Source organism: Nicotiana tabacum, chromosome 8 (genome assembly GCF_000715075.1).
Source record: "Nicotiana tabacum cultivar K326 chromosome 8, ASM71507v2, whole genome shotgun sequence".
NCBI classification, from domain to species: Eukaryota; Viridiplantae; Streptophyta; class Magnoliopsida; order Solanales; family Solanaceae; genus Nicotiana; species Nicotiana tabacum.
The window spans coordinates 175836996-175853442 of NC_134087.1; the positions used below are offsets into that span (position 1 = coordinate 175836996).

Consider the following 16447-nt stretch of genomic DNA (forward strand, 5'->3'; position numbering starts at 1 on the left):
AATATATGCACACCATCAATGTATTCAAGTTGCACTAGGTCACTTTAAATTGCACTTCCTCCATCTGCAATTTCTTTCTCCATTGTACTTATACACAATGGATACATTTTGAATTTCATGTTCTTCTTTTCAACTCTACATATACCCTGGAACCTATATCGTTGTGTATTTTCATAGTCGTACAATTTTCTTGTACTTTGTATTCGATTTTAATTGACTTCAAACTCAAGTCTATAGCAAGTTGCTTCAAGATTGCAACGACTAAATCACTGTATAAAGCATACTCCTTTATTACTATCCCCCTCTATTGAATAATCGACATAACAATTTTTATTGTTCTACTTCCCGGAATATCGAATTAATACTGTTAAGCTTGCCATCAGTGTATTTGCATTCAAAACTTAATCAGGAGACAGTGAATTCGTAAATTCAATTACTAATTCTTCTGTTAATACATGTATCATGCCGGACGAAAATCAATCCTATCAATATCGGTCGGATCACAACCTCGAACACACTCCATAAACAATATTTGATGTATCGCTGAAGCTTTATCTCCACATCTCAATGCATTTTTGTAATCTTCGAATACAATGCTCTGTTTTTATTTAAACTTCCGAAAAAATCTTCTGATTATAGAATAATAAAGAGCCGTGTTTCAATTGAGTATGTTGAGATCGTTTCAGCATGATACACGCTGCTTTATTGAGCTTTCAGTTATTAAACAGATGTAATTCCTATTTATTAGGCGAATTACCTCACTGTATTTATAAATACAGTCGCGCGAATATATGAAATACAATCGGGTAGCAATGAAATTGTAGCTACGGCCGGTAAATATAGATATTGTAGCTATAGCACGTTAATAACCACTTAACTATGGTGGTTTCTGAAAATTCCTTATATAAAATTATAACAAGAATTTTACGGCCCATAAATATAAAATTGGAACATAAATGGCCCCAGGTAGCTACTTTTAGCACCTATATTTAAACATATTAAAAAAGTATTTAATATTTAGCCATTTTGACAAATTCCAAACTGCTGAAACTTTAGAATTGAAACTTTAGATTCGAAATCTAAAGTGCGAATTTTAGGCGGCTAAACTTTAAATTTTCTAAATTTCTATTATTCTTTAAATATTTGTTCTAAAAATGGTGCACTTGGCCAAAAAGGCCTAGGTTGCAATACTCTGAGGAAGTGCACAAACAATTAGTCCAATGCTGCGTTTTAGGAATTAACTAATACTTATTTCATTTTAAAAATTTAAATTATATTTTTTATTTTAGGACAATTCAGAATATTTATGTCTCAAAAAATTAAATTAAAAAATTAAAATTCAAAATACATTGAGTAATTTCTAAAGTCATTTCTACCGATACTTTGCAGTGTGGCCACTGGCCACAGTAGGCGCGAACGCGAGCAAAGTCAAGTCATCCATCAAAATAAAGCCCGCTTCCTGGCTTCTGCTACAGAGTTTTGAGAAGCAGCCACGACACCAATTTTGTCTATGCGGATAAAATAGCAGACACGTCCCCTTCATTCTCCCCTCTTTTGCATGTTCACTCCGCCAATAAACACACTCACCGAGTAATGCATCGACCAAACTTTTAATTTCCCAATCACAGACTTTGTAATACTGCAAAAATAAAGAAAAATCTCAAACAACGATGCGATTCTTATCGCGGAGAATTGGGACTGTTACTGCTAATGGAGATGGATGGATTTTGATGTTAGGTTTAGGCAAAAGAGGTATTGCGACGAGCTGTAGAGCTGTGTTGTGTCCGCGATTTGGTGGGCCCGAGGTGCTTGAGTTTCATCAAAATGTAGCTCTTCCTGATCTAAAACCTAATCAAGTGCTTGTTCGTGCTCGCGCTGTCTCCATCAATCCCCTTGATACCAGAGTCAGTTCAATTTTTATTTCAAATTTTCATTTCTTACTTTTGATTGCTATCAAATGTCGCGAAATTTACTTATAATATGGTTTTTATGTTTGTATTTGAAACTCATGTGTTTTACAGTAGATATGTTCCATCAGTTACTCCTGAATTTCTGCTTAGTGTGGATGGTTATATGTATCCTCTCTAATTTAAATAGGTAGATTTTCCCAATATATATGACGATTTCGGAAAATTGAGGTGTCTTAATAAAATGTGCTTGAAGGTGAATCGAAGAAAAAGGGATATATAGGGAATTGTTTGAGTTAGGTCAGATTCTGATGCCCGTGAGACATTCTAAGAAATCTATGGTTTTCATTTCTTTGTAAGAGAAGGCACGGAGAACTCGCTTTTGGAAATATTTCAATGAAATTGATCTATGTTATTGGCAGTGGCGGATGTGGCTTATTAGCTGCGGTGCAACTGAACCCAGTATTTTCGACACGGAACATTGATATATATATGTGAAAGCCCACTAAGTAATAATGTATTTTGAACCCATAATTTTAAATGTACAATAAGTTTTAACACTAATTATTTTAAAAGCTGAACCCATCAAGATTAAATCTCGGATCCGCCTATGATTATTGGCCCCTTTAAATTTCTTTGCTTATCCACCACTTGGCAGTTACTGAATGAGTAAACCTATTCTTTAACTTAATTATGTAATAAAGAGTTCTCTAAGCCTTTATTTATTATAAGATAAAAATATAGGACTTATTAAGTGGAAATCATGGTTCCTGATAAATACAGTGTTACTAGGAAGTGAATGCGATGCTGATAGCATCTAAAAGCAAATACAAATGCTTTTTTCTTTCTCTTTTTACTTTGTTAATACATACATCAATTCGATGTGGACAATATATTAGCTTGACGAATACCATAAATGCTAGCACATCTATTTCCTCAAAATATTTTAGTCTTATTTGTTCCTGGGTATCTTTGTCAGAGAAGTTCTGTTAGATTGAACATTTAGTAGATGCTTTAGTTTGTTTCAGATGAGAGCGGGATATGGACGTTCAATTTTCGAGCCACTTTTGCCATTGATTTTGGGCCGAGATATAAGTGGTGAAGTGGCAGCTGTTGGAAATTCTGTTAAGTCGCTTACCGTTGGGCAGGAGGTATTCGGTGCTCTGCACCCAACCGCTGTGAGGGGTACTTATACTGACTACGCTATTCTTGCAGAAGATGAACTTGCTCCGAAGCCAGAATCCCTTTCACATGTGGTACGTTTTCAGTTTGGGTACATTCGGTAACACCAGCTTCTTGAGGATAGTTTTATTTGCTTTTTATCTCTATTTGCAATCAGTTATAAAATCAGCATCTATCTTGTTTACCTACTATCTATCACTTTTCTTGGATGTCCTCTCACCCCTCTTTCTGAAGCTCATTGTTGAATGATTAGTTGTCCTTGTCAATTTTCATTCTTGTTATTTCCATCCCGTCGCACATCTTGGTGTTTTTCTACTTCAGCATGCTTAAGGTCCTATATGATGCTATTCTGCAGGAAGCCAGTGCCATCCCATTTGCTGCCCTAACTGCTTGGCGTGCGTTAAAAAGTACTGCCAGAATAAGAGAGGGGTATGTTTATGTTATGATAAGTTGAATTTTTTAACCACTGAAAACTTTCTTCTTTTTCCCTCTCTTATAGCCCTTTGTGATTTTTTTTTTTGGGGGGGGGGGGGGATGCGAATATGTGTTCTCTACTGCAAATGCGCTTTATATATGCATTGTATGAATCTGAATTTGTCAGTTAGACTTGAATAATTACCTCTCTGAGAAAAAAGGAGCAGGAAGTTAATAACTCCAAGAGGGTTTTCCTCTGCAAGTACTACTGAGTCATAATCATTTTGAAATTATAATTGTAGAAGGCTTTCTTTTGCAACTATATTGTTCAGTCATAAGCATTTTCTAAAATTGTTGTGTGTCTAAATTCTGCATTTTTCGTTTGGCTGGTTTTGGTGGCAAAGATTATTTCCAGTTAGAAAGATTTTTACATTTTGAAGTAAATTATGATCATGAAGATTTTAAGCATGACACATGAGTGACAAAAAATTTTAGAGACTGAAATGTCATGACTCTGCTTAACGATTTTCTTTGTCAATTTATCTGTTATTTTTCTCAGTTTTGAGAAAACATTCAAGTGATCCAATGTAGGAAGTTATGTACTGGAGTGTCTAGAGACCAGCATTATATCCTTTTGAGTGTATAATGATTTGTTTCATACAGTGTTGTCAAAGGCGCGCTTAAGCCCTGAAGCGAGGCTCAAAGCATGTTGAGCGCTTCGCCTCGCTTTGTGTGTGCTTTAGTATCTCATCAAGGCTCCAAGGCATACTTTCCTTGCCAATGAGTGTAATCCTGAAAAGACACATTAAACAATTGATATTTCACTTTCTCGTAATTTTTTTCCAATTTCTTTGCCCATATATTTGTTATTCATGCTTATAATTATTAGTGTTGGACTACATACAAATATTTGTACTTTTTCTCTAGTTGCGCCTTTTTTCATTAAAGCCAACGCTTTATTTGCGCTTTGCGCTTAAAGCCCCAACGGACTTTAGAGCTTTTTTGCGCTTTTCACTTTTGATAGCACTGGTTTCATAGTAGGTAAATTTTGTAACTTGGAAGTGCGTAGACAATAAGTTTCAAGATGCATTTATGCCGGCATAATGGACAAACATGGAGTTGCTCTGATGCTGCTGAATAAGATTATTTTGCCTAGAGACTAAAGTTGGTCAAAAGATGGCTTTACCTTTTTATTTGAGAAACGGGATGTTAATTAACAAGGAGTAAAAAAATATAAGAATACTTACTATTTACTAGTATTACTTACCAAAAAACTAAAGGCTTACCTATTTATTGCTCACAAGTCACGGCCATCTTAACTCGTTAATCCTGTTTGAGAGGTCAATGCACATTTAGACCAGTATTCCAACTCTGTCCTTTCTATTTCATATTAAACTCTTGATAGTGAATGCATCTTGATGGATAGGGAACAGTATGATGCCTCGAAATGATATATGTGTGCTGTTTATACTGATATCATTATTTTCTCAAACAAATTTCTTCAGGCATAGGGTATTGGTCATAGGTGGTGGAGGAGCAGTAGGTTTCTCTGCAATTCAGCTTGCAGTTGCTGCAGGCTGCCATGTCTCTTCAACGTGCGGAGAAAGTACAAGTATAAGTCGCATTTTGGCAGCCGGTGCGGAGCAGGCTGTTGACTATACCACTGAGGTGACGATGCAGTAGTAGTTCACATGTTTTATCATGTTATTTTATTTGAACATGATATACTTGATAGGTATTTCAGTGGCGTTATTGGCATAATCCCTCTCCCTCTCCCTGTCCTTGTTACAGGATTGACATGTTTGCTTGTTTACAGGATTGTGAAATAGCACTTAAGGGGCATTTTGATGCTGTCTTGGATACAATTGGTGTGCCAGAGACGGAGAGAATAGGTATAAATCTTTTAAAGAGAGGAGGACACTACATGACGTTACAGGTTAGGAGTCATCTTACTCTTATAGCCATGGCAGAATCTAATGCTGCTCGGTGGGCCGGGCCTGAACCGGACCGGACCGGGCCCGCGGTCCTAACGGGCCTGGTGGGCCTGGTGGGCCGGTCCTGGGTGGGCCGGTCTTGGTGGGCCTCTGAGCCCGTCACGGGCTGGTCTCCATGGTTGAGCCCACGAGCCCGGGACCGTTTGGCCCGGGACCGGCAGGCGGGCCTGGGCCGGTCCTGGCGGGCCTGGCGGGCCCAACGGCTATTTTAAAAAAAAAAAAAAAAAAAAAAAAAAAATCAAACGGCCATATTTAAAATCTAGCCGTTTGGGCTGAAAATATGACCGTTTTTTAAGTTAAAAAAATGGCCATTTGGCCCCCAAACTTTATTTTAACCCCAAACTTTATATAATTACACTTTTCCCCATTTCTCAACTATAAATACCCCCTCATTCTTTCATTTTTATTCACCAATTCATCAATATCTCTCAATATCTCTCAATCTCTCTCAATCTCTCTACTACAATTACTTAATTTATTGTTGAAATTTCGTGAAAAATTGTGAAGTTGTTGAATTGAAGTTTTCAAGTGTTCAACGATTTTCAATTTTCAAGAAGTTGTTCGGCAATCCGGTAAACTCGTTTCAACTCTTACGTTTTTATAATATATTTTTGTGTGGTTTAGTTTGCATAATTATAATTAATATGGCATTTACTTTGAAAAAAATGTTTGGTAAAGGAAAAGATAAAACCGGTGAAAGTAGTGGCCAACCAACTACCCTTCCCCCGGCTCCCCGACCTAGAAAAGATAAGCAAGTTGAAAGTAGTCGCCAACCTAGACGTCCTCCTCCTTCCGTAATTCTTGATAGTGATCACCCTTGTTTTCAATTTACCGATAGTGAATTTTATCATAATGTTGCACCAGGTGATAGATTAGATGATGAAATTATGAATGCTCTTTATCCTAATGAAACCATCTTAGAAAATAATGAGGAAAATGAGGATGATGATGAAACTCAAGCACCGGATTTAGATGATACACCTACTAGTCCTCTTAATAACCCAAGTGATGCACCGGTCGACCCACCTGTAGAAACTCCTACTTTTAATAGAGAACCTGCTAAACGCTTAGAAACATCATTAGTTTGGAATTTTTTTACTCAAGTAAGAGAAAAAAATAAGGCTAAGTGTAAAACTTGTGGGAAATTAATGTCGCATAAATATGTAGGAGACCGTAGCGGCACAGGTAGTTTGACTAGGCACATAAAAACACACCCTAGAGATAAGGCTAGATTTTTTCAAATGAAAGCGCATCTAGAGGGGACAAGTGTAGATTCTGCGATTAACCCTAGTACAGGTTCAAATCTAGTTCAACCAGGAATTAACACTGTCACTGGAGGTATTTTATATTACGATCCAAATAGAGATCGTGAAGAATTAGCAAAGATGATTACTGTTATGTGCTTACCTTATACTTTTGCTTCTAATCCTAATTGGGTTCATTATATTAGAAGAGTGTTTAATCCTACTTATAAAGGTTGGCCTCGCGCAACAGTTAAGAGTGATATTTATAAATTCAAACATGAATATGAACAATATTTGCGTTATTTATTTACTCATATACCTAATCGGATTTCTATTACTACTGATATTGGTAGAAGTGGTAATGATTGTGATTACCTAACTGTTACAAGTCATTGGATAGATGAAGAATGGATAATGCAAAAACGCATAATTGCATATAGAATAATTAATTCGCGTCACACAGGTAAATTTATAGCTAACACTGTTGCAGATATTTGTAGATATTTTTGCTTTAGCGATAAAATAATGGCAATTTCAATGGATAATGCTTCTAGTAACACCAGTGCTATAGGCATGCTTACAACAACACTAAATCCTGCATTTACTAATATTTTCCATGTTAGATGTATTTGTCATATTTATCATTTAATTGTCGGTGATGGTATGCGAATATTAAACATAGAAATTGAAAAGGTTAGAATGGCTCTTAATTGGCTTTTTTATTCAAACCGTAGAAGTAGACTTAGAGAGTATTTTAAAAAATGTGATGAATATGGCCTTAGAGAAAGAAAGGTTCCTAAACCTTGCCCGACTAGATGGAATTGTATGTACGAAAGTTTAGTAGTAGCATATGAATATAGAAACCCAATTAATGCAACGTTTAATTCTCGGGTAGGTGGTGAAGATGATGATGAAATGCTTACCACTCAAGATTGGACTAATGTTAAAATTCTTTTAGATTTTTTAGAACATTTTCAAATTGCAACAAATGCATTTTCTGGGCAATATTATCCTACTATTTCAAACTGTTTAGTTTATATTGCAGCACTATCTGATTTGTTTGTTGAATTTAGTGAGGGTGGGGATATTTATGAACTTGCTATAAATGAAATGAAACAAAAGTTTAAAAAATATTTTTTTCCTATCCCTCCTATTTATGGTCTTGCTGCAATGCTAAATCCTACAATGAAATTGGGAGGTCCTCATTTTTGGTATTCAAATATTTATAAGGCTTTAGATCTTTCAAATGAGGAAATTGCGACACTTGCAGATGCAAAAGCTTCAATTAAGATTAACGCTCAAACAGTTTATAATGCTTATCAACTTGCCTTAGAGCATGCTAGGCCAACTATTCCAACCCCTACTTCGTCTAGCTCACAATCCTCTAAAAGAGTTGCGGGCTTAAAAGCTCTTAAATCTTGGACGGAGTTCAGGGGGTCTCAAGGTGAAAATTATGATGAAACTTCACATCTAAATGAGCTTCAAGTTTATTTGTCTCAGGGACTTGAAAAGGAGAATCCAGACGGCTCTTTTGATCTTTTGGAATGGTGGAAGGCAAGGGAAAAACATTTTCCTGTTCTTGCAAGGATGGCTCGGGATATTTTATCAATTCAAGCTTCAACTGTTGCATCAGAGAGCGCTTTCAGTCAAGCAAGACTGCAAATAGGTGATCATAGAGCGTCTATGAGGGATAGCTTGGAAAAATCAGTATTGTTTAGAGATTGGATCCGCTCGGAAAGAAGAAACTTTGGAATTGCAGAAGCACAACCGGCGATAGATGAAGCTTATGAAGAAATGATAGCGGAACTTACGGAGGATTCGGCTTCGCCCGGAAGTGGTGATGAACAAGCTTCTTTTCCACCACCACCAACGCAACCTCCTCCGAACCTTGAAGGATTTATGAGATTTGTTAGAGATAATACATAGAATAATATGTAACTTGTATTTTGGCACATCTTCCTTAGTTTTTTTCCTTCTAATGGTGGTATTAGTACCTTGTTGTGCTCATTCCATTGGGGGAAGGATGACTAAGAAAGATATGTCATTTTTTGGTAATAAAATTTATTGCTTCTACCCATGAGCTTCTTTTCGCAATATTTCTTTGTCTATACTTAGAATTATTTATATGCTACAATATATACATAATATACAATATATATACTACAAGAAAATATATTTATAAGATACAATATATACATAAGATACAATATATATACTACAAGAAAATATATAAGAGAATATATATACATAAGATACAATATAATATACTACAAGAAAATATATTATGCTACAATATATACATAATATACAATATATATACTACAAGAAAATATATAAGAGAATATATATACATAAGATACAATATAATATACTACAAGAAAATATATTATGCTACAATATATACATAATATACAATATATATACTACAAGAAAATATATTTATAAGCTACAATATATACATAAGATACAATATATATACTACAAGAAAATATATAAGAGAATATATATACATAAGATACAATATAATATACTACAAGCAAATATATAAGAGAATATATATACATAAGATACAATATAATATACTACAAGCAAATATATTATGCTACAATATATACATAATATACAATATATATACTACAAGAAAATATATTTATAAGCTACAATATATACATAATATACAATATATATACTACAAGAAAATATATAAGAGAATATATATACATAAGATACAATATATATACTACAAGAAAATATATTATGCTACAATATATACATAATATACAATATATATACTACAAGAAAATATATAAGAGAATATATATACATAAGATACAATATAATATACTACAAGAAAATATATTATGCTACAATATATACATAATATACAATATATATACTACAAGAAAATATATTTATAAGCTACAATATATACATAAGATACAATATATATACTAAAAGAAAATATATAAGAGAATATATATACATAAGATACAATATAATATCAAGAAGTGATATTTATGCATGACAATTTAGTGTTTTACTATTGTTTTGTTATTTTCTTTTTCGTCAAGCACTTTAATAATTAGATATACATATATACTACATATTAATATAGCCATGATACTACAAGAAATTGTCTTTAAAAAAAAAAAAAAACCCGCTAGGCCCGCGAAGCCCACGAGCCCGGCCCGTTAAGCACAGGACCATGTGGGCTTAGGCCCGTCACGGGCCGGTTCCACCCATTAGGCCCACGAAGACCGGGACCGCCAGGCCCGGGACCGCCAGAGCCCGGGACCACGAAGCCCGGGACCGCGAGGCCCGGCCCGTTAGGCCCACTAAGGCCCGGGCCCGGGACAAAATACAGCCCTAGCAGAATCTTCTGCCTGATTTTCTTATAAATGATGAAAAAATCTGTTATATGTTCTTAAGAAAGATTTCCTGTTCTTTGGTCATAGGGGGAGGCTGCTTCATTCACTGATAGGTACGGACTGGCTATTGGTCTTCCTCTAGCAACAGCCATCTTGCTGAAGAAGCAAATCCAATACCGATATTCTCATGGAATAGGTACATGAGATCTTCAGAATGTTTTTATGATCTGTTTGGAAGAAATGCTTTTTTACTAATAATTGTGAAAACAACTCTTTATCCAAAAAACAAAAAGGGTGAGAAGATACGGATATGAAATTTTTGCTCACCCCTAACAACATGAGATATATTCTTCCTGTATGCCGGTGAATGTTCAAAATGAAGTGAGAAGTATAACAATAACAACAAAAAACCCAGTATAATACCTATTCCAAAAGTGGGGTCTGGAGGGTAGTGTGTACGCAGCTTTACCCTTACCTTGTGAAGGTAGAGAAGTTGTTTCTGATAGATCCTCGGCTTAGGGAAAGCATAGTCAAATCGCTTGTTGAAAAGAAAACAATAGTGTATAAACCATGGAAAGGAAACAATAACACGAAGGATAACAAGAAAACTAAAGCAAAAGAAACAACTGGTAATAGTACAGGTCTAGGTACTTGAAAATATGAGAATACTATAGATCCTACTGGTAAGAGAAGGATGCGCTCGTGGCTACTTACTAGCCTTCTACCCTAATTTTCGATTTTCACACCTTCCTATCAAGGGACATGTCCCCGGTAAGCTGAAGATGTGCCATATCTTGCCTTATCACCAATCCCAATACTTTTTAGGCCTACCACTACCCCTCTTTAGACCCGTCATGGCCAACCTCTCACACCTTCTCACTGGGGGCATCTGGGCATCTCCTCTTTACATGCCCAAACCATCTCAGCCTCGCTTCCCACAACTTGTCTACCACGGGGGTCATTCCCACCTTGTCTCGAATATCTTCATTCCTAATGTTATCTCTCTTAGTATGCTCACACATCCATCTCAGCATCCTCATCTCCGCTACTTGCAATTCTGGACATGAGAGCTCTTGACTGGCCAACGCTCCGCTCCACACATTATAGTCGGTCTAACAACCATTCAGTAGAACTTACCTTTAAGTTTAAGCTGCACGTTTTTATCACACAAAACACCAGAAGCACACATCCATTTCATCCATCCCGCCCCAATACAATGAGTGATATCTTCGTCAATCTCCTCATTACCTTGGATTATAGACCCAAGATACTTGAAACTTTTTCTCTTCGAAATGACTTGTGTATCAAGCCGCACTTCCACGTCCGCTTCGTGAGTTACATCAATGAACTTGCACTCCAAGTACTCTGTCTTAGTCTTGCTCAGATTGAAACCCTTGGACCCCAGGGTCTGTCTCCAGACTTCAAACCTAGTATTAACACCACCCCTTGTCTCGTCAATCAGTACTATGTATTCTACAAATAAAATGCACCAAGTCACCCCACGGATGTGTTACGTCAATTCATCTATCACCCGGACAAAAGTGAAAAGCATAACAAGAAATTTAAAAACTGTAGGTTCAGTACTAGGTGATTACTTCACTATGAGCTGCAACTCCTAAAGTGAGATTGATATTTGGACTTGATTCAAGACTTTTGTTACATTATCTCATAGACAGGCTGTTTTTTGTACTGAAGTATTGGTTGAAGAGATTGACAGAGGTTTTGATCTGAATAATAGTTGATAAAGCTACCAGCGAACCGTTTGAATACCTGGGTTGTGATGTTAACGCATTTCTAAGGCAAGAACTGAATTGTTCGAAATAAATGTTTATAAGTCAAAATATTGAGTACGGGGAAGGAGGCATTCTTCATCCATTTAATGATTTGAGATGCTTTTTCAAGTAATTTGAATAGTATAAATATCAGCATATCTTCATGCTTTTGACAGGTTCTAGAAGAACTTTTTTAAGCGAGAAAAAACACACAAATTGCTGACCTTCATTGAAGTAGATACCAGGGGAAGAAACCTTCATCCGTTTAACGATATCGAATACTTTATTAAAGTGGATAGTATAGTCATTATGATATGGCTATGACCTTAACCTTATCCTTGGGATAGTATGTATATCAGCATATTTTTCTGTGTATTAAGTGAGTATAACGTAACAAGTGTTGTCCTTCATTCCTCGTTATTTGTGCCCCCCCCCCCCCCCAATTCTCTCTCATACACAAAGGTTTTCTTGAAGGAATAACATCTAAGTAGTTTAGGACAAAGTTTCTATACACATTTCTTCGGGTGATTTTGGTCCAAAGCATAAATCTTAAATTGATAATTATATTTATGAATTTTGGTTGATAAATTGGGAGACTGACCCTCCATACAAGGTGTATACAGGTAGCAAGTCAGCCTACATGCTGCCATGGTTTTGTAAAAAAATTCAGTCAATGATTAAAATTAATTGGAATATCATATGTACTCAAGAATGTATAAAGAATAAAAAATCTCCACTAACATCTACAGAATAGTGTTGTCAAAGGCGCGCTTAAGCCCTGAGGCGAAGCTCAAAACATGTTGAGCGCTTCCCCTCGCTTTGTGTGCGCTTTAGTATCGCATCAAAGCTCTAATGCATACTTTTCCTTGCCAATGAGTGTAATCCTAAAAAGGCGACATTAAACAATTGATATTTCACTTTCTCGTAAAATTTTTCCAATTTCTTTGTCCATATATTGTTATTCATACGTATAATTATTAGTCTTGTATTGCATATACATATTTTTACATTTTCTCCAGTTGCGCCTTTTTTCACCATAAGCCCACGTGTTATTTGCGCTTTGCGCTTAAAGCCCCAACGGACCTTAGAGCTTTTTTGCGCTTTTCGCATTTGATAGCATTTGCTACAGAAGAGTTCTCAATCCTTCAAATGCTCTTGTATTTTTCTCTTCCGCGTTGTTTGCATAAGCACCTTCCATGTTTTATTTCTGTCTTTTCGTTCCATTGGAGTAGCAAATTTCTAACTTTACGTAGCATTATCCATTCAACTTTGGACACATTCTAAATTGTACACCATGTATGCCGTTGGGCAGTGGAGCAATAAGTAATTTACATCCTCTGCCGCATTCTTGTTCATGAAATGCCAGCTAGTAAAAATAATTTTTGCATTCTTCTAGTTCCCAGCTGTAATAATGGGCCCTTATGCTGCTGTGCAAATAAAATACGTCATGCTTGGTGCTCTAAGAACCCATATTGAGGCATGAGAAGCCCTGTGAGGAAGTTCCAAATTTCCTCTCCCAATAACATTTGTAGAAAGATTTAACTGGAAGAGCACTGTCCATATGAGCTTCCATCTCTAGCTATCACTATCTATGATGGAGGTTTTTTTCTTATATAGTAGCTCCTACAATTTATTGAGCTCTTCCATTTCTCGACCTTGCAGGATTTCGTGAACTCAAATCCCTTGAAATTGTGCCTTTTTTCTCTTTGCAAACTTTCTTATAAGCAGGCGTCACTGCAACGATTTTGCTTCCAGAAGCTAATATTAGCTCCATTTCGTGCTATAAATTCACTTTTCTGCAAATCCTATCCCATACTTTCGTTATATTTTCCCATAATGCTACTCCATCTGGGGCATCCAAGGGTGTGACCTAGTGATCAATGAAGTGGAAGGAGAACCATGAAGCTGAATGTTCAAATTCTAAAGAGATAAAAAAACACACTAGGTGATTTCTTCTCCTACGCCCGAGCCTTGGTGGGAAGAGTTACTTGGTAACTCTATTGGTGGAAAGTAGCAGGTACCTAGTGGAATTACTCGAGGTCCATGCAAGCAGGTTCAAATTCTTGCGGAGACAAAAAATACTAGGTGATTAAGTGATTTCTTCCCATATGCTTGAGCCTTGGTGGGAAGAGTTAGCCTGTGTTGGTGGGAGGTAGCAGGTACCTGGTAGAATTAGTCGACATGCAAGCTAGTTTGGGCACAAAAAATGCTACTCCAGATGGTTGCTTTATCTTACTTGTTCTCCATTCACCCCTTCGAGCATCGTATTTGTCGCCAATCATTCTCCTACAGAAGACTTGGTCATCTACTCCAAACCTCCATATCAGGTTATCAACTTTGTTAGTAGAGCTCTGTTAATAATTCTCAACTCCCTCCGGAGATCCCCATCCCTTCTAGGTGATCTGACCTTATTCCAATTAACTGGTGGTACCTCGTCACCTCCCCATGTACCACAAACAAAGTTTCTCTGTAACTTCTCCCATTTCTATGTCACTTATGCTGACAGAGCTAGTAGAGACATGTAGTCTGTTGGAATGTTAACAAAGTAGGTGTAGTAGTTTCTTCCCGCTGGATAAATATCTCTTCTCAACTTTTCGTTTACCTGATTCTACGTTGTTATATTCTTGCATGTCGCGCATAAAGGTGAACCTAAATAAGTCACCAAAAGAGATCAGCTTTGAAACTGCTAGGATTATGCTGCTTTATGTAGTCCAATTTTTATATATAATATATTACCTTCTCAAAAAAAAAAAAAAAAAAGAGAGAGAGAGAGAGATCAGCTTCGAAGCTGAGAACAGTTGCCAACCATTCCATTTATAGGATGTCACTAGTCTAGCTTATTTTCAACCTCGAAACTGCTTTAACCATAGAGGTGTATGTTTTAGGTTGAAGTTAAGTTGTCTCGGCATTGCACAATGCAAGTGTATCTTCTTCGAAGAGCAAATGAGACACCTTTACAGTTTAAACTATCATATTTCTCCCTCCTAGCTGTGAATCCCTTCATATATCCATTTTCCCGCTGCTTCATTCATCATTATGCTTAATGCTCACATATCAGTAGGAATAACACAGGTGAGAGGATCCTCGTGTACAGACCTCTTGTGTGATTCCTGTTGACTATGATTGATAATTCTCATATCTAGACTTCTTGAGAGGAGATCATCTGGGTTTAACCATAATCTAATCCAGATTCAGTTCAAATGATCTGCTGAGTAGATTGTTTCAGCTTGGGCCAACCTTGATCAGCTTTATGTGATTCAAGATTATTGATCTTTCTATAATGTTAGGCTACTAAGGATAAAGTATATCCGATGTAGCTCTCAGTTCATGGTTTTCAAACTTTGGTAGAAACTTGATTCCTTTTGTAGCAGACTGTTTTGAGAGCACAGAGGGGTGATAGTGAACACTATGAGATCCTATACTCACTTCTCCTTCAGTTGGGTCAGTCGAAGAGAGGGAAATGTCTTTCTTTGCTTTATTCACCCGAGGGTTTAAATTTTGTGGCTTGCTATTATTTCTTCCTGTTTTGTGGTTATTTTAAACTCTTGGAAAGCTTGACTAAGGGTTCAAAAGCTGTCATTTCTGTACTTTTAGAGCTCTGTTTAGGTGCTTTAAGTAATGTATTTCTTTTGTTATCATGGTACAGAATATTGGTGGAATTATATGAGGGCTGATGCTGAGGGTTTACATGAGATCCGTCGGTTATCTGAGGCTGGAAAGTTAAGAATCCCAGTAGATAAAACTTTCCCACTTTCGCAGGCCAGAGAGGCCCACGAGGCCAAGGATAGGCGACAAATTCCTGGCAAAGTTGTGCTGGAAATCGACTGATTTAATTTGACGAGATAACCAACGGTCTGAGGATGCAGTGCAAGGCTTTAATGTCCCATGCAGTCTGATATTGCACTCATCATTGGATGCCGTATATATTATGTGTTGTCCTTGCAGGAAAACCAGAAGCATTTATACTTCGTTGGAATATATAGGATAGGAAGCTGCCAAAGGAAATGTGCAACCTGTAAATTCTCGGGACATTCTCAATTTTTGTTCTTTTCAAGTATTTGTCATTGTTTCTATGTCACATCTTTTAATTAGGTACTCACGTTGAATGTCTTAGGGAGCTCTGACTTCCAGTGCTAGTGCCAATGAGATGCTTCGCCAATGGCCATAATAAGTCTTAGGGGCTGTATGTTTCTTTCCCCCTTTTTAGAAACAAAGAATATTATATCATCTGAATTTGAATACTATGAAACATCTGAGATGCTTCGCCTATGACCATAATATTTTAGATATTGCTTTTAAATATGGATGTTGGTTAATTTAAGAGTGTTTTCTTATCATTCGAGTGTGTAATTTTTTTTTTTTTAAAACTTAATAGATATAAAATTTCTAAAAAAAGTAATACTTCTATATACTAAAATGCTAGTGCTGCACCATACACCATACGCTTGTGGTTTTTTCTTAAGATAGAAAGGAATTTTGAAATTTATAGTATTAAACATTACCGTAACATTTATATTGATATAAAAACAGGATATTGAATTATTTTTAAATATTAAACTGTTGTTC

The 16447-nt window shown here is 36.3% G+C and overlaps 1 protein-coding gene across 4 annotated transcripts; it reads left to right on the top strand.

Moving 5' to 3' along the window:
• The first annotated feature begins 1430 nt into the window (after positions 1-1430).
• On the top strand, positions 1431-16153 carry LOC107781234 (uncharacterized). 4 transcript variants are annotated; one of them, XR_012694357.1, is made up of 8 exons: positions 1431-1904; positions 2936-3163; positions 3445-3518; positions 5009-5171; positions 5320-5439; positions 8242-8578; positions 10197-10305; positions 15528-16153. XR_012694357.1 is itself a non-coding variant. In XM_075219897.1 (7 exons), the coding sequence occupies exons 1-7, from the start codon at positions 1671-1673 to the stop codon at positions 15707-15709; spliced, it is 1110 nt and encodes a 369-aa protein (XP_075075998.1). In that variant the 5' UTR covers positions 1440-1670; the 3' UTR covers positions 15710-16153. The 4 variants fall into 4 exon arrangements, 1 of the variants encoding a protein (XP_075075998.1); XR_012694358.1 differs by having other exon boundaries at positions 1765-1904; positions 2926-3163; XR_012694359.1 differs by having other exon boundaries at positions 1768-1904; positions 2917-3163.
• Positions 16154-16447: the final 294 nt, after the last annotated feature.